General features: G+C 44.2%; 1 protein-coding gene across 1 annotated transcript in view; it reads right to left on the bottom strand.

The window, feature by feature from the left end:
• Positions 1–2410: 2410 nt before the first annotated feature.
• Positions 2411–18808, bottom strand: part of LOC133244041 (P antigen family member 3-like) — a 57821-nt gene continuing 41423 nt past the window's right edge. The window contains exon 6 of the mRNA XM_061410721.1: positions 2411–2526. Coding sequence (XP_061266705.1) covers positions 2517–2526 — 10 coding nt within the window. The 3' untranslated portion in view covers positions 2411–2516. The remainder of the gene's footprint in view (positions 2527–18808) is intronic.

The following is an 18808-nucleotide window of genomic DNA, read 5'->3' as shown; positions in this document are numbered from 1 at the left end:
ATATGCTAAGCACACTACCTGCCCCCACGTTTGGTATTTTTTGGGGGGCGGGGTTGTTGCCTATTTTAATTGGAGGATCATTACTTTACAATACTATGATGGTTTTTGCTCTACATCCCACTCTCACTCTTAAAGAAGTAATAAAAATCCGAGCCTCATGATATAATCGTCTCTTACCATATCGAGTATGTTATTTTTCCTTTGATAGATGATATAATCGTCTCTAAGCATATCGAGTATGTTATTGTTCCTTTGATACATGAATTTAAAAAGTTCTGAAGGTCAAAGATTGCAACTCTAGTTCTTCCTGCGTAATCAACTTAGTATCTTTCACATACGTGTTTTCCCAGTTGCTGACAATGAATTGCATGGTTCTGATTTTAAAGGAGGAACTTCATAGTTAGAGAAGAATTTACTGTGTATTAGCCTTCTAAATATTTTCACTTTACATCTTTGTTCCATTCCATTAGAACATTTAGACAAAAATACAACTTTCAGACTATGTTCAAGTAACTAAAGAACATGAGTAAAATGTTCTCATAGAAAAAATCTTAGCCCTAAATATGTGTGGTATTTAAAAAGAAAAATACATAAATTACAAGGTACATAAATACAAAATCCTACGTCCAACATAAAAGGTAAGAAAAAGAGCAACAGAATAAACCTAAGGGAAAAAGGAAAAGATACTTAATAAAAGACAGGTATGAATTGTTAGGAAGAGGAAAATAAACTCAATTAATAAATAAAGACAATGTGCTAGTTTCCATATTTTTTAATATATATATATATATATATATACACACACACACACATTTTAAAATATTCTTTTCCGTTGTGATTTATCACAGGAGATTGGACATAGTTCCCTGTGCTGTATAGTAGGACCTTGTTGTTTATCCATTCTGAATGTAATAGTTTGTATCTGTCAACCCCAAACTGCTAGTCCACTCCTCTTAGTTTACATAACTGTGAAGCAAATGGAAAGAGCCCAAGTATACATAATAAGAAATATGAACAAGACACTAACAGTTAGTATATTACAGAATTAAAACTGAGGATAATCTGGAACTCAGATATTTTTAGAATATTGATGAAATGGCTAATAGGGTAGAAAAACAAGTATTATTTAACATACCCCAGTAACTAAATAACTAAACATCACAAATACTGGTAATATGCTTGAACAGTCTATAGAATCTCGAGAGGATTAACTGAAGGTAAGCCAAAGCGTCGCCCTTAGTGTTCTTGTTTTAGTCCATTTTGTAAAACTACAACTGCAGTGAATTTTGTATACCTCTCCTGTCATCAAAGTTCTGCTGAGGAACTTTTCTAATGTTTGTATTATAGGTGAAGGGCAACCATTTACTTGAAAGAAGATAAACTGAAACGATTTATGCTGTTCTTATTTGTATATTTGACTGTTAAAGTTGTGTAAATAAAGTTTCGTTTTCTACTTTCACATTTTTGTTAAATTTATCCCTGGCTATTTAATGTTACTGAAAATCGATGGTTTGTGATTTTTATTGTCTAGTTGAGGCTGTCTGTAGAGATAGAATGTCTATATATAGATTTTCTGTCCAACAATTCCTCTAAATATGCATATTAATTCCACAAATTTAGATCTAGATTATTTTTGCTTTTCAAAATATACTATTATATTTGAATATCAACAGTTTCTACCGGCTTAAACCTTAAACCTGTCCTCATTTTGCAGCATTGAAAAAACCTAGCCAGAATAGTCTTGACTAAAGCAGGTGATAATTGGCATTTTTCCCAATAGGAAATGAAAAATCTTCTCCATTTCAACCTGTTTATGTTGCGTTTTTTGGAGATATAGTTTATCAGATTAAGTTCCATTCTATTCCTAGTTTGCCGTCTTGAATATAGATTAATTTTCATCAAACATGTATAATGTATCAATTGTGATGATCATAGAATTTTTTTCCTCCACTTTTCTATTAGTGTGGTGAAATGCATTGGTAACCTTATACATTTAAACCACCCTTGCACTTCTAGAGTTAAAAAAATTGGGTCATAACATATTCTTTAGGTGTAATCTACATGTTAATGCATATACATACATATATATATATATATCTACACATAAAAATTGCATAAAAGCCTTTGGTCTTCTCTTGAATAAATGTGTTTACAAAATGTGCCACCCAAATCTCATATGGTGGTGTCCCTGATGAAATCATTGACAGGGAAACATTTTTTTAAAAACTTAATATGATTGTATTGTGCTATAGAGAAATGGAATGCCAAAGCCATTGTCAAAGGTTGTAGGGAGACAGGAAAAAAACTGCTGTCAAATTCCATGGCAAATGCCACACCATATCTTTCACACACTTCTGACTTGCCTTCCAAGTTTTTTTGGGTACAGGGAGAGAGTAGCCACAAACATATTTTCTTCTCCATGACATACTCTATTGGCTTGATAGTCACCAGATCTCAGAAGCCCTCCACCTGTGTGTGTGTGTGTGTGTGTGTGTGTGTGTGTGTGTGTGAATCACTCAGTCATGTCTGACTCTTTGGGACCCCATGAACTGTAGCCCGCCAGGCTTCTCTGTCGATGGAATTCTCCAGTCACGAATACTGGAGTGGATTGCCATTCTCTTCTCCAGTGGATCTTCCCAGCCCAGGGATCGAACCCTGGTCTCCTGCAGATTCTTTACCATTTGAGCTACAGGAAGTCCTCCAGCTGTCTGATTCCTTTCTATTCTTATTATTACATAATAACAAAACGCTTACATCTCTGAGGCCCCATCTGCATCCTCATGCACCAAAAAAATACATTTCTGCTACAAAGGACCTATTCAGAATGCACTCTGCTTAAGGAATAACAAGGGATTATAAATAGCAGCTGTTGTGCCCTTACAGAGGTATGAAAATGCAGGTCCAAAAGGACTGAAAATGGGAGGTTCAAATGTACCACGAGACTTAAGTTAGAGTGTCCCATCTTACCAAAAAGTATGTGGAAAAGCTCCTAGGTCATGGAGCTATCTGACAAGATTAGATCCTAGATAGAAGAAAAGGGAAAGGAATGAGGGGAACTTCGTGAGACAAAATGACTTGAGTCTTATCTGCTCTGTCTCCTCATTGGCTATGACATGACATAACTGGGCTTCCCTGGTGGCTCAGATGGTAAAGAATCCGCCTGCAGTGCTGGAGACCTGGGTTGAATCACTGGGTCAGGAAGATCCCCTGGAGGAGGCCAGGGCAACCCACTCCAGTATTCTTGCCTGAGGAATCCCCAGGGATAGAGGTGCCTGACGGACTACAGTCCATGGGGTCACAAAGAGTCGGACACGACTGAGCGACTAAGCACAGCACGTGACATAACTCAGAGTATCAGTACTGGCTCTGACACATACTGTGTGAAAGTGAGAAAGGTATTTTCATCCTTTGGATCTGTTACCCTATTTCTAAAATGGAAATTACAAGTTTACACTAAATATTTGTTATGAAGAATAAACAAGATAACATGTGCAATAGGCATTACATTGCAAATGGATTTGGCTTATTCTACTCCATTTTTTCATTTAAACATGTACCTTTACAATTACAATTCTCTCACAAGTGATACAGATTTTGAATTTCAAAGAGACTATAAGGCTAACTTTTAAAATGAATTGGACTTCAGAAACATATTTTGTCTAAATAAATATATTGATTCAATAGCAGATTCAATAGCTGGTATCAGACATGGCATCCATTCGAAGGTTGGTTTGTTAATGAGGACTGACAAGGCTATCCTAAGTCATAATATGTAGTGAAAACCGTGCTCCTTGCTGTGTGTGATGACAAAGAAAATAAGCCAGTATTCTGGTCACACAACATCACACAACTCAACACCAGACTGTGTCACGTAGTCAGGCAGCCAGTCCCTAAGTCACAGCGCAGGAGCTACAGGGCCTCAGGGCACCACTGCAGTTGTTAGTTTGGCTTGTCACCTTCTACGGGCTTGGCCAGTAAGGAGACAATGAACCCGAAGGGATTCAGATTCTACCTTACAGACAGTGCAGAAGCAATATGACCCTGGTGTCAGTTGCCTTGTCCCTAGTCCCGCGGTTTGCCACTGAATTGGAAGGCCTCAGTAACAGGCACTACAGGTGGTGGGTCTGTGCCGGGAAGGAGCCCACAGTTGTGCCCTATGGCACTGAGAAGCTCTGCAGTCCACAGCTGTACTCTCAGGTGGGGCTAGGGAGACCATCCTATGTTCAACTGAAACCAGAGGTGGATGAGTAACAACTTTGTGTCACCTCCAGCTGGATGAGGAGGCAGGTGAGAAATGGCCTCATAGCAGCTCTTCATCAGGCTGCTTATCTCCCCTTGCTGCAAGAGCAATCAGGAGGTTTTCTGCCAAGATTCAAGTCAGCCTGCAGTTTAGCCTTGCCTACGTAGCCTAAGTGGGGACATGCAAGGGCACCAGGGCACCAAGACAGAGCCACACCCCTACAGTGTCTGGAACAACACACAAGACTAGGTATGGTGCTACAAATATGACGCCTATATACCGACTCCTACATGGAGGAGATGCTTTTCCTGTCAGTCATTAATAGTATTCCTTCACTGAGTACACACACATTGATTACTAGCGTGTCTCAGGAAGTGTCTGCAATGCTTGAAATAACAAGACCAGTGATGTGAGGGGGACGATGGGAATATCACACTGGTGGACCAGACAGACACACAAACAGGAAAGAAGTGCAAAGGAGAAACACAGGGAATGGACCTAAGGGAAAAGCAAAGCAAAACAGTGAGCAGGGTGGCCAAGAAGCAGGAGGAAAGCTAGAAGATAAGGTTCATTCTAAGAGTGAAAGAGGTTATATATAACACAGTCGTGCTTTGACCCAGGCTGTGGATGAGAGTCACAACCTCCCCTGCATCACTGCCCCTTTTGAGGGTGGTGACTGGGAGTCTAGAGATTCTGAAGGGAGAGAAGTAAAATACATAGTGCAGGGGGTACGTGCACCCGCCCTGATAGAGATGCAGGTGCAGCTTGTTACAGTTACCAGGTGGGGATGAGCGGAGTTGGATTCCGTGACACAAGAAGAAATGTGCAAATGAATGCAAAGGGAGAAAACACATTGAGAGGGGGTAAACAGCTCCAACTGCCATTTCTGTACCAGGGTAGGTGCTCCATTACTGTCGTGAGAAGGATCCCTGGTCTTAGCTCTGGGAGGGATTGATGAGCATTCTAATGACCCATCATCACCTAAGCAGGGGGCACTGAGTGTGTGAAGACTTAAGTCTAGGCCTTTACCACTGAGAGACACAGAAAGCTTCTTCGCCCTGCTTAGAGTGGGGATCTGGCAGCTGCTGCAGTCGTGTCCGACTCTGTGCGATAGACAGCAGCCCACCAGGCTGGAGTGCCTTGCCATTTCCTTCTCCAATGCATGAAAGTAAAGTGAAAGTGAAGTCGCTCAGTCGTGTCCGACTCCTAGCGACCCCATGGACTGCAGCGCACCAGGCTCCTCCGTCCGTGGGATTTTCTAGACAAGAGTACTGGAGTGGGGTACCATTGTCTTCTCTGTCTGGCAGCTTAGGGAAGCTCAAAGGTGGTGGTGGTTGTTCAGTCGCTCCAGTCGTGTCCAACTCTTTACTACCATGGCCTGCATCACGCCAAGCTCCTCTGTCCTACACTATCTCCCTGAGTTTGATCAAATTAATGTCCATTGAGTTGGTGATGCTATCTAATCATCTCACCCTCTGTTGCCCCCTTCTCCTTCTGCCTTCAGTTTTTTGCTTCTGGGTCCTTTGCAATGAGTCAGCTATTCGCATCAGGTGACCAAAGTATTGCAGCTTCAGCATCCATCCTTCCAGTGACTATTCAGAGTTCATTTCCTTTAGGATTGATGGGTTTGTTCTCCTTGGTGTCCAACGGATTCTCAACGCTCATCTCTAGCACCACAATTCGAAAGCATGAATTCTTTGGCACTCAACCTTCTTAATGATCCAACTCACACATATGTACATCACTACTGGAAAAACCATAGTTTTGACTCTACAGACCTTTGTCAGCAAAGTGATGTCTCTGCTTTTTAATATGTTGTCTAGTTTTGTCATTGGAGAAGGCAATGGCATCCCACTCCAGTACTCTTGCATGGAAAATCCCATGTACGGAGGAGCCTGGTAGGCTGCAGTCCATGGGGTCGTGAAGATCGGACACGACTGAGCCACTTCACTTTCATTTTTCACTTTCATGCATTGGAGAAGGAAATGGCAATCCACTCCAGTGTTCTTGCCTGGAGAATCCAAGGGATGGGGGAGCCTGGTGGGCTGCTGTCTCTGGGGTCGCCAAGATTCGCACACGACTGAAGTGACTTAGCAGCAGCAGGATTTTCATGGGCTTCCCTGGTGGCTCTGAGGTAAAGAATCTGTCTGTAATGCAGCACACTTAGGAGATATGGGTTCAATCCCTGGGTCAGGAAGATCCCCTGGAGGAGGGCATGGCAACCCACTCCAGTATTCTCATGTGGAGAATCCCCTGGACAGAGGAGCCTGGTGGGCCTCGGTCCATGGGGTCATAAAGAGCCAGACACTACTGAAGTGCCTGAGAATGCATGTAAGCTAGGTTTGTCATAGCTTTCCTTCCAAGGAGCAAGCGTCTTTTAATTTCATGGCTGCAATCACCATTTGCAGTGATTTTCGAGCCCAAGAAAATGAAATGTGTCACTGCTTCCACTTCAGTTCAGTTCAGTCACTCAGCCGTGTCCGACTCTTTGTGACCCCTTGAACCGCAGCATGCCTGGCCTCCCTGTCCATTACCAACTCCCGGAGTTCACCCAAACTCATGTCCATTGAGCTGGTGATGCCATCCAACCATCTCATCCTCAGTCATCCCCTTTTCCTGCCCTCAATTTTTGCCAGCATTAGGGTCTTTTCAAATGAGTCAGTTCTTCGCATCAGGTGCCCAAATTATTGGAGTTTCAGCTTCAACATCAGCCCTTCCAATGAACACCCAGGACTGATCTCCTTTAGGATGGACTGCTTCCACTTACCCCCTTCTATTTGCCATGAAGTGATAGGACCAGATGCCCTGATATTAGTGTTTTAATAGTTGAGTTTTAAGCCAGTTTTTTCACTCTCCTCTTTCACCCGTATCCAAAGGTTCTTTAGTCGCTCTTCACTTTCTGCCATTAGAGTGGTGTCATCTGTGTATCTGAGCTTGTCAAGATTTCTCCCAGCAATCTTCATTCCAGCTTTTGAGTCATCCAGTCCAGCGTTTTGCATGATGTACTCTGTGTATAAGTTAAATAAGCAGCATGACAATATACAGCCTTGCCGTTCTCCTTCCCCAATTATGAAGCAGTCATTTGTTCCAACTCTGGTTCTAACGGGTGCTTCTTGGCCCCCATACAGGTTTCTGAGGAGACAGGTCGAGTAGTCTGGCACTGCCCTCTGTTTAAGAATTTTCTCTATTTGTTGTGTTCCACTCAGTCAGAGGTTTTAGCGTAGTCAATGACACAGAAGTAGATGTTTTAGAAAAAGTAGATGCGTTAGACGTTTACGAAGTAAAACGGACAGAACTCATCAAGAATTTGGACTTGAGGTGAGGGAGAGGGAGTCCTAAACATGGTTAAGACCAAGTTTCCTGTCATAAAATACAAAACCGTCATGGTGAATTCTGGAAGTTGGCCAGGTCTGGGAAGAATTCCAAAGTAGATTTTTGTGTTTTTGAGCTCATGGTCTACATGGATACAATAACCAGTATTTAAATACTTAAAATTTCCTTTTCCTTTAATAAAGTGTTGTGGTATAATTTATATACAATAAAAGCCAACACTTTAACGTATTTCCATTTGTAGATTTTTGACAAATGTATACCGTGGTGTAAATGCTACCACAATAAAAACGTATAAAACATCTCAATGTTCAAAAATGCTCCCTTGGGGCATTTGCCATCTGACTCCTTCCTCCACTCCTGTACCCTGGCAACCACAGATACATTTCTGTGCCAACAGTTGTGCCATTTCCAGAAATCCATTGACATGAAATCATATAATATGTAGCCTTCTGTGTCTGGTTTCTCTCATTTGCACAGTTGAGATGCATCTTTGCTCTTACATGCATTAGTTACTTTTTTTTATTATCATGTATTATTCCTTTGTACAGGTATACTCTTTTGTTTTTCTTTCATCTGTATACCAGTTGTTGAATAACTGGGTTGTTTCTACGTTTGGCTATTAGGAATACACCTGTGGAATATTTGAGTGCAGGCCACTGTGTGAGCATGTTTTCATTTCTCTTGGGATAACTCCCTAGGAGTAGACTTGCTGGGTCATATAAGGCTTCCCAGGTGGCGCTAGTGGTAAAGAATCCATCTGCCAATGCAGGAGACTCAGGTTCAATCCCCTGCTCTGGAAAATCCCCTGGAGTAGGAAATAGCAACCCACTCCAGTATTCTTGCCTGGAAAATTCCATGAAGACGGGTCCTGGCACGTTACAGTCCATGGGGCCCCAGAGAGGTAAACACGACTGAGCGACTGAACACACACACACACACACATACATGGTAATTTCTGTATCTTAGATTCTAAACTGTGTCCTCTGTAGACCACTTACACATGGATGTTTTTTTAACTGTTCTCTCAATGTCTGCCTTCTGGTTGGATTATCTATTTACATTTAATGTTGATACAGACTTACATCTGCCAATGTATATTTCAGTCTTATGTCATTTTGTTCTATGGTCCTTATTTTACTGCTTTCTTTTCCATCCAACGGATATTTTCTAATGTAGCTTTTTAAACTCTTTACTGATTTTCCACTACTTTTACGTTATTTCCTTAGCTGTATGCCACTGTAAACATCCTACTTTATCACAATCAGCTGGAAATTTACACAAATGCTAACGAGATACAGAAACATTACTCCTATATCGCTCTATTCGGGTTTCCCTCTTTTCCTCATATTGTCACATATATCATAAATCTGTAAAGGGTAAGCCCATTAATACATTCTTATTATTATTACATTATATATAACATTATGTGATGAAAAGCTGATATACGGCAGGATATCAGGTATCTATTTATAACTTCTGTTATATTCACCCTCTTTGTCATGATTTCTGATACTTTGCATATGTTTGTATGGATTTGACAGCATCCAGATTTGTTTCCTTACCTAATACAACTTTGCTCCAAACCACCTCCTTTGTGCTGCTACTGCAAGTACATTACATGCCATATGTTGCTGGCCCAACAATAATTGGGCTTCTCTGGTGGCTCAGACAGCAAAGAATGTGCCTGCAATGGAGGAGACCCAGGTTCAATCCCTTGGTCAGGAAGATCCCCTGGAGAAGGGAATGGCTAACCACTCCAGTAGTCTTGCCTGGAGAATCCCATGGACAGAGGAGCCTAGCAGGCTACAGTCATGGGGTTGCCAAGAGTCAGACATGACTGAGCAACTACTGCTTTCACAGCAATAAATTATGTGATATTGTTTTAGACAGTTGCTTTTTAAATACAGGAAGAAAGGAGGGAAATATGTGTCCATAAAGAATTTTTCTTCATATAATTACATTTACCTGTGCTCTTTGCTTTTTCACATGGATTTAGATTAACCTCTGAATTCACTTATTGTAGCATGAAGAACTTCCTTTAATTTTTCTTGTAAGCCAGTTCTACCAACACATTCCCTGAGGTTTTTTTTTTTTTTTAATTTGGGCATACCTTTACTTTGATTTCATTTTTATTTTCTTAAACCACTTTATTGTGGTATGTGTGACATGTAAAAAGCTGTGTATGCACCCGTGAAATCATCACCAGCTTCAATATACAAAACTCAACTGTATTTCCATACTAGTGGTGAATACTCCTAATAAGTAAGAAAACTCCAGTTACAATATAAAAAGAACTTAGGAATTAATTTAACCAAGGAGGTGTAAGATTTGTACATTGAAAATGACAATACCAGTTGAACGAAATTAATGAAAATTTCAGTAAATGCTCGCTGAGCATCAATGGGCACTAGAGTTTCCCCTAGAAATTTGCTGTCATTGTACACACATCTCTGAGCATGTGGGAATATTTCCTTAAGGCACATTCACATCAGGGAGACCGCTGGATCAAAGACTTCCTTGGCTAAACACACGTCTGTGGAGTACCTACTATGTGCATGTGCCTGACACTGTTCTAAACGCCAAGGAGGCATCACAGAATAGGACTGACACTTGTCACTCTTTCATGAAGGCAAATGGTGCTGAGGGTGAGGGCAGGATGGAATGTAAATTCTGATGGGTGCTGCCACAGACCCCTGCAAAGGTGTTTCACCAGTTCACACTGGCCTCAGTGGGGCAGGGGAGTGAATGTGCCTTTACTGGCATCTGGGTACCATTTGGAGGGTGGGAGGTCTTGGCAGGAGGCTGGACACCTTGTGTCCAGTTCCTTAGAAGAGCTTCAAGTCCACAACTAGGATTGATCCACGTAGGGATTTCAGGGGCTGTGAATACCCTGGGTGTCCATACCCTTGGTTGTGACATCACAAAGTGTATTTGACAAAGCATGGGAGGGATCTGACCCATTGGTGGCTCTGGACCCTGAGTGTGCCATCTCTGACCTGGAGATAAGCCTGTGAACCAGGGATTGAGGGTGCTGAAACCTTCAGGGGTTTACTGTGTCTTGGGCTGTGAACTTTGGGGTTTGTAGGATGCGGGGTACCATGGTCTGAGGTCTCTTTGTGGTGGCTGCATGGAACATTGTGAAAGGGCTGTATGCGTTCAGCATACCAGTGCTTTGTGCAGTTGGGTTTCTCCATGGCAGCATATAAAGCTGTTAAAATGCATGTCAGCCTGTATTTGAATTTCATCTCAGCTGATTTCATGTGTCTTGCCTTATTTATTGAGTCTCTAGTGTTTCAGTTTGGTGGATTATTTGGTGTTGGGTGTCTAGTGCATCACCCTTCTTTGGGATTGGAATGACAACTGACCTTTCCAGTCCTGTGGCCACTGCGGAGTTTTCCAAATTTGCCTGCATATTCAGTGCAGCACTTTAACAGCATCGTCTTTTCGCATTTCAAATAGCCAGGATTCCGTCAACTCCACCAGCTTTGTTCACAGTAATGTTTCCTAAGGCCCACTTGACTTCACACTCCAGTATGTTTCACGTTGTTTCACATTGGCACAACCAAATTCATCAAAAATTGTGAACTTGTGTTTCAGAGGCTACAACAATTCGTACTCAGTGTGGGTGCCAAAAAACTTGAGGCCCAAAGTAAAGTCTAAACATTGATAATACCTACATTCCTTTAAAGACAGGCGTTTATACTTTGAAGTGAAGCCAGGTGACTCCTGAATCCCAGGTCACAGAGCTGCTGGGCTGGAGGTGTGGCTGAAACTGAGGCACCCGCAACTTGAGGCCCTCTTCCTGTATGGAGGGAGGGCCTGCCCCAAGGATGAGAAGAACAGGACCCCCAGGGGTCTCACGGACTAGCAGTTAGGCAGGCACATTGCTTCAGGCAGCACATATGCATCGAGGCTTTTCCTGGCTCTCTGTGGTGGATACAAGTGGCCAGCCCACAGAAAACCCTGTGCTGGACTTACTGTCCCCAAAGGGGAAGGGGTAGGGGTAGGAGACACCCTGTCTCATAACAACCCAGGACATTCTACAGTGTGTTAGAAGCGGGTGGTGCTGTGATCAGATACATGTGAGTCCTGTAAGGGACTGGTACTGTGGGCAGCAAGGGGGAAAGCTGCAAGTCACAGTATTGAACAGAGCAACCAGGGCGGGCTTCACTGAGGAGCTGATATTTTAACAAAGACTTGAAGGGGGAAAGGAGTCAGCACAGCAGACATCTGGAGTCAGGATATTGCAGAAGAGAGAACAGTGGGGATAAATGCTGGGGGCAGATACTGCCAGGAGGCCAGGGCAGCTGGGAGCAGGGAGTGAGAGTTGAACAGAAAGTGGGGACTAGATACCGTGGCACTGGGTAAGAGTCTGCTCTGTCGGCAAAACAACAGGGACAAGCAGGGGTCATAGGTGCTGATGGACATGCCTGTGCCAGGCCTGTGAGGGAGGCAGAGGCAGGACAGGGGGAAAGAGCAGAGACAGCTGAGGTGGGGCAAGCAAGGAGTGAGGAAGATGCACGAGGGGCAGCTCCGAGTGAGGCTGACGGCCTCCCCTGGACTCGACACGCCTTTCCTACCTGTGCTGGTGTCCCCGCCTCCATAGACGCCTGGGCTCCGGGCACAGTGTCAGAGACTCCACTAGCAGCCTGAGGTCATTCAACAGTCCATCGTCTGGACACATAGTTGCGGGGCCTACATTTCCACTTGGTCCTTGGGAAACGTTCAGTGACCTGACCGGTGCTCTAAGGTTCTTGACCCCACTTCTACTGTGAGGCTACAACTGTGGCTGATGAGGCCACAGAGTGACCCACAAGTGTGTAATGAACCTTGCACCCTCTTTGATCAGGAGTTTCCAGAATTAGGGGTCATATGAAACATGCACTCCAATCCCCGCCCCCAAAGGGAAGGGAATCTGATTCTACAGATGTCCTGCTTACTCCATTCTCCTGTGTTGTTATTAACACAAAAGTAACTGGTCCACGAAGAGCTACGCTTTATTGTCTGAGAATTTACCTTGAATCCCGGTCCTTCATTCTTTGAGGAAATAGTTCTACGCAGGGACCAGACGCTATGTCTCCTCCTACTGCGGCTGGAGTGCTTAGGGATAATGGGGACTGTCCCCTGCAAGCAGATGACTGCCACGTGCTGTGTGATGAAAGCAATGGCAGGATTTAAATTACAGAACTCTGGGAACACAGAAGAGGGCATCTGACCCCTGCCAAATGTCCGGGGGTGGGATGTGGTGTGGGTCCCTAGTCAGGACACATTTGCGGGGGGGGGGTGGTGGGACAGGGAGATTTCTTGAGGTGGCACTTTGACCTTCCACAGTTTACACACACAGGAGCAGAAGAATACAGACCTGGACACAGGTGGAGCCAGACAGACTTTCATTCCCAGTTGTCTTCAGAGCACCATGGCAGCTGGGTCGTCTCCAGTGCTGTCTTACAGGCACTAAAAACGCTTCCTGTGCTTTGGCGTGCCTTCCGATTCCTTATATCTGATAAACAGAGTCAGACTGGTGGAGACATAATGGGTGGGGGCTGGTTGCAAAGCCTCTGTGATATGGCAGCGTGCTTCCCCGCAGGGGAAGTTAAAGTCCTGCTTGGTGTTGCCTCTGGAGCAACCCTTTCCTTCCACCGGACTCCAGTTTCTTGGCTGCAAGGCAGGTCCTCCTAAGGCGCACACACAAAGGGGGTTAGAACCTTTCAGGGTGGCTTTGCCCTACTGGGTACCCGCGTTTCACAAGCGGACAGGAGATTGGAACACTGATGGCTCTCCTCTCATGGAACAACATCTGCATCTCGGTAACTGAAACACAAGCCACGCGTGTTGTTGTGACTGCAGAGAAGACTGGCTTTGCACTCAAGAGAAACTAGGGCGTGACTCCCAGATCCAGCTTTTACTGCATCAGCCACCTAAGCTCTTTCAACTTGTTTCCTTGTCTGTGAGAAGGCTGGTGTTCATCCTTACCCCTCTGGGTCTGTGTGGAATAAAACCCCATATACCTGGCTCCACAAGCTCCATAAGTAGGCTCCAGGTGAGTCATTTACACTGCACCCTGTGTTACGGACACGTCAGTGGGGAGGGAGGCATGCCAGAGCCCCTGAGAGTCGACACCATCCTCTGGCTGGGGTGAGGGTTGGGGTGGGGGTGGTGGAATGGTGCTGTGTCCAACTATTTAATTGGCTTTACATACCACAGGCACACACTTCATTTCATATTTAGGTGTGTTCTGCTCAGACAAGTTGTAGTGAAGGAAGTCAGTCGTCACAGTTGAATCTGTAGCAAGTAGAAGCAGCAGTGGGGTCGCTCCCTCCACTGGCCATCACAGGAACTGGCAGTTCCCTCCATGGGTTGATGGCACCAGGTGGAGACACCTGAGGAGTTGCAAGAAGGTGCTGTGACATTCCCTAGGAGGGTCCCCATACTGAGCTGGGAGCTCGTCCTTGCCTCCCTGATGACCACAGGGACTAGTAAATCAAACCCCCGCATAGGGAGGACGTGTCAATATACTTCATCTCGTCCTAACAGGGACTCAACATTATAAAGTGAAAAATAGTGAAAATCTCATCAACGCACAGTGCGTGGGTAGGGCAGCTCAAGTCCTGTTCCGTGTACTGGGTCACAGACACCGTAAAGTGACATTTTGAAATTCCCATGCTTCGGCTTATCCCTGCTCACTGTGAAGCAGGTGGTCACCCTGGATCCCTTTATGCTTCCAACGCTGTGACCAAATTCAAAAGGCCATATTCAAAGATAACAACGGGCCCATATAAAGCATGAGGAGAGCTTTTCTGTCTGTATCCTTTGCTTAGCAAGGAAGCCTTTCCCAGACAAACTCTGTCATTAGATTGCATTTTGCATCAGCTCATCGTGCAGCAGGTATTCATAGTGAAATCTCCACCACCTTCCATTTGGTAAAAATATCAAATCTGTCAACTGTGACTTTTCTCCCAGGTACTCCCCAGGAAAAATGGAAATTGCTCTACCGAGCCTGACAACTGAATCTAAGAAGGAATCAGGCAGATGAGGAGGGAGAAAGGGCATGTAATATGGAGGCAAAGGCAGGAGTGAGATTGTGAAATCGGTGGGTGGGGAGGGGATGAGAGGGGACAGGGGGTGGCTAGGGAGTAGGAGTGTGAGCACAACGGCCATCTGATGAACAGAGAGAGGTCTGGGTGGCTGGAATATCAAGTGGGGCGTGGAGCAGAAGGAGGGTGTCTGGTGAAGATCGGGCATTTGGGGGCAGACAAGACCTGCTGTGCCTAGTCAAGGAGGCTGGACAATATCCTAAGAGCAGCAGGCAGCCCGTGCAGAGTTTTGAGCAGGGGTGTCATGCCCAGATTGCACTGAGGAAGTCTTCCCTTCCTCAGGCAGCAGGACAGACCATGTGTTGGAAAGCATCAGGATTGCTGGTGCTTGTCAAGGAGAGAGATGAGGGTGACCTGGCCTAGGGAATTCACTGTGCTGATGGAGAGAAGGAACAGGATCTTACTTAGACTTAGGAGGCCGAGAGGTGAGGCTTGATGATTGAGAGTGTGGTGAGAGAGAGGCAGCAAGCAAGGATGGCTTTAAGCATCTCTGGCCTAAGCAGCTGGGGAGATGGCTGCCTTGCACTGAGTCAGGGGACAGTAAAGGAGGTGCAGCTGTGTGGGGCGCGGGGGTTGGGGGGGATGGGTGCAGTTTGGACATGTTGAATATTCCTTGCCTGGGGGACTCAAACACGTACTATCAGAATGACTTGGGGGAGCTGACCTTACTTCTCTGTGCCCATGATGCCTCATCTGTGATGGGCGAATGAGGCTAAGAATTAAGAAAAAGACTAATTTCCTGTTTCATTGCTTTAATCTAGGAGAATATTCTCCTTTTACAGAGAAGTGCTGTCTTACTGTCAGGTATTCCGTCGGTAAAATGGGAATGTATCTGCTTATCCATATATCTGCTTGGTTTTACATATCTGCTTTGTGTATTTTCACCATGTGGTATGTATTGTCAACCGTAAAGAGAAATAAACTCAAAGGAACAAGTGTTTCTTGTCACATGCATGCAGAACGGCAGTCCATCAGCCTGTCTGTCACAGAAAGAGCCCCCTTTAGAACCTCCTGTAGCTCCTCACTCCGCCCAGGGGGTGGGTAGAGGCCTGTGGGACCCAGCATGTCTTTAACTTCTGTTCCCTGTGAAGGCATCTCCGGTGTCCCAGAAGTTGCCCAGCACTTGTTGAGTGCAGTCTCCCTGCAGCCCTGTCAGTTGACTAGGGGAGTCTGTAGGCAGGAAGAGAGTGCTGAGCCTGATGTGTGGATCTGGAAACCATCAGCCTGTGGTGCCAAGCTGGGAGGTGATGAAGCCACAGATACCTAGATTTGAATCAAGGTCCCACCACTTATTCCTTCTGTGACCGTGGGCAAGTTACTTACACTCTCCTTGACTTAATTTTCTGAATTGAAGAGGATGATGATCCTATTCTGCGATAATGACTCCTTTTTGTTGCCTTCATTTAGATTACCAAAAACAAACAAACAAACAAACAAACCTTTTGAGAACTATACAGTGATGTTCAAGTGTTGATTTCTTCCAGAGTAAAAACGGAACCTGTCAACAAAGACATGAAAAGATGCTCAACCTCCCTCATCATGAGAAATGAAAATCAGAGCCACAATTAGGTGTCTTGTCACAGCAGTCAGAATGGCCATCATCAGAAGTCTACACAAAATAAATGTTGGAGTGGATGTGGAGAAAAGGGAATCCTCTTATACTCTTTGTGAGAATGAAAATTAATACAGCCACTATGGAGAACAGTATGGAGATTTCTTTAAAAACTCGGAATAAAACTACCATGTGCTGTGCTGTGCTTAGTTGCTCAGTTGTGTCTGACTCTTTGCAACCCCAGAGTAGCCCGTCAGTCTATTCTGCTCATGGGGATTCCCCAGGCAAGAATACCGAGGTGGGTTGTCACGCTCTCCTCCAGGGGATCTTCCCAACCCAGGGACCAAAGCCGGTCTCCCACAGTGCAGGCGGATCCGTTATTGTCTGAGCCACCAGGGAAGCCCATAAATACTGGAGTGACTAGCCTATCCCTTCTCCAGGGGGTCTTCCCGACCCAGGATATGAACTGGGTTCTCCGACACTGCACATGGACTCTCTACCAGCTGAGCTACCACGGAAGCCCATAAAACTACCATATGACCCAGAAATCACACTATTCGGCATACGCCCTGAGAAAACTATAATTCAGAAAGACACATGTACCCAAATGTTCCTTGAACCAGTATCTACAATATCCATGACATGGAAGAAACACAGATGTCTGTCAATGAATGGAGAAAGATGTTGTGGTACATGTATGTATACAATGGAATATTCATTAGTTATAAAAGGGAACGAATCTGAGTCATTTCTAGTGAATTGAATGAAGCTAGAACCTATTATACAGAGTGAAATAAATAAGAAAGCGAAAAACAAATATCCTACATCAACACATATATGTGAAATTTAGAAAAACTGTACTGATGAACCTATTTGCAGGGCAAGATTAGAGTCTCAGACATGGACAAGAGAATTATGGACACAGCAGTCAAGGAGAAGATGGATTGAATTGAGAGAGTAGCACTGAAATATACAGATTACCATGTGTAAAATAGATAGCCAGGGCAAGCCTCTATATAGCACAGGCAGCTTAGTTTGGTGCTCTGTAATGACCTAGAGGGGTGGGGTTCGGGGGTGGAAGAGAAGTTCAAGAGGGAGGGGATATATGTATACACTTATACCTGATTCACCCTTGTCCTACGGCAAAAATTAGCACAACATTTAAAGCAATCATAATCCAATTTTAAAAGGTGAGGGGTGTTCGAACCTCTCTGCCTTTATACTTATCTACTGCAACCTGCATGAAAGATGCTCATATTTACCATGCTGACAAAGTTCAACTTCACCTGAGCTGTTAAGAAAACCCACAGTAAAGAAATCTCTGCAGACTTTCATGTCCCCAAAATGACTTAATGCAAAGCACCACTCTTCCCCGTCTGAATTCGGTAAGACTCATCCAAAGTATCCAGTGACTCCTGGGTTTACCTACCACAAGGTCAAGTACAGACCTTCCTCCTTGTCATTAAAGGGCAGACACAGACCATCCAACTCCTTCTTTTCTGTCTCATGACTAGGAACGGTGATTAAAAGTCAGTTCTCCTGAAACTAGCTGGTCACAAAGATAATCATTTCCTCTTCTGTCGACGGGATTTCCCCCTAAATGTTTTCCCCCTGCAAAGGTCCCCACTGTCACTTCTCTACTACTCTCTGTGGAATAAAGTACAGTGCAAAACCACCTTGCTGGCAGTCTGATCTTCAGGGCTGTGGTGCTCTCCCAATTGCAATTGGTAGAAATACAGTCAGTGTCTTTATTCGTTTTGCTTTTACTCTTTCCCTTTGTCTTACTGGTAATCATTGGTAGAAAAAAAATCACAAAGATTTAATCTCAAAAAATATACAAACAGCTCATGCAGCTCAATACCAGAACAATAAATGACCCAATCAAAAATGGGCCAAAGAAATTAATGGATATTTCTCCAAAAAAGACATACAGATGCCTAACAAACACATGAAAAGATGCTCAACATCACTCATTATCAGAGAAATGCAAATCAAAACCACAATGAGGTATCATCTCATGCTGGTCAGAATGGCTGCTCTCAGAAAGTCTACAAACAATAAATGCTGGAGAGAGTGTGGAGAAAAGGGAACCCTCTTACACTGTTGGTGGGAATGCAAACTAGTACAGCCACTATGGAGAACAGTGTGGAGATTCCTTAAAAAACTGGAAATAAAGCTCCAATATGACCCAGCAATCCCACTGCTGGGCATACACACCGAGGAAACCAGAAGTGAAAGAGACACGTGCACCCCAATGTTCATCGCAGCACTGTTTACAATAGCCAAGACGTGGAAGCAACCTAGATGTCCATTAGCAGACAAATGGATAAGAAAGCTGTGTTACATATACACCATGGAATATTACTCAGCCATTAAAAATGCATTTGAATCAGTTCTAACTAGGTGGATGGAACTGGAGCCTTTTATACAGCGTGAAGTCAGACAGAAAAACACCAATACAGTATACTAACCTACATACATGGAATTTAGAAAGATGGTAACGACGACCGTATATGCGAGACAGCAAAAGAGACACAGATATAAAGAACAGGCTTTTGGACTCTGTGGGAGAAGGCGAGGGTGGGATGA

This window comes from Bos javanicus, unplaced genomic scaffold (genome assembly GCF_032452875.1).
Source record: "Bos javanicus breed banteng unplaced genomic scaffold, ARS-OSU_banteng_1.0 tig00002795_1, whole genome shotgun sequence".
In the NCBI taxonomy this organism is placed as follows: domain Eukaryota; kingdom Metazoa; phylum Chordata; class Mammalia; order Artiodactyla; family Bovidae; genus Bos; species Bos javanicus.
This window is presented reverse-complemented; position numbering and strand designations above follow the sequence as displayed.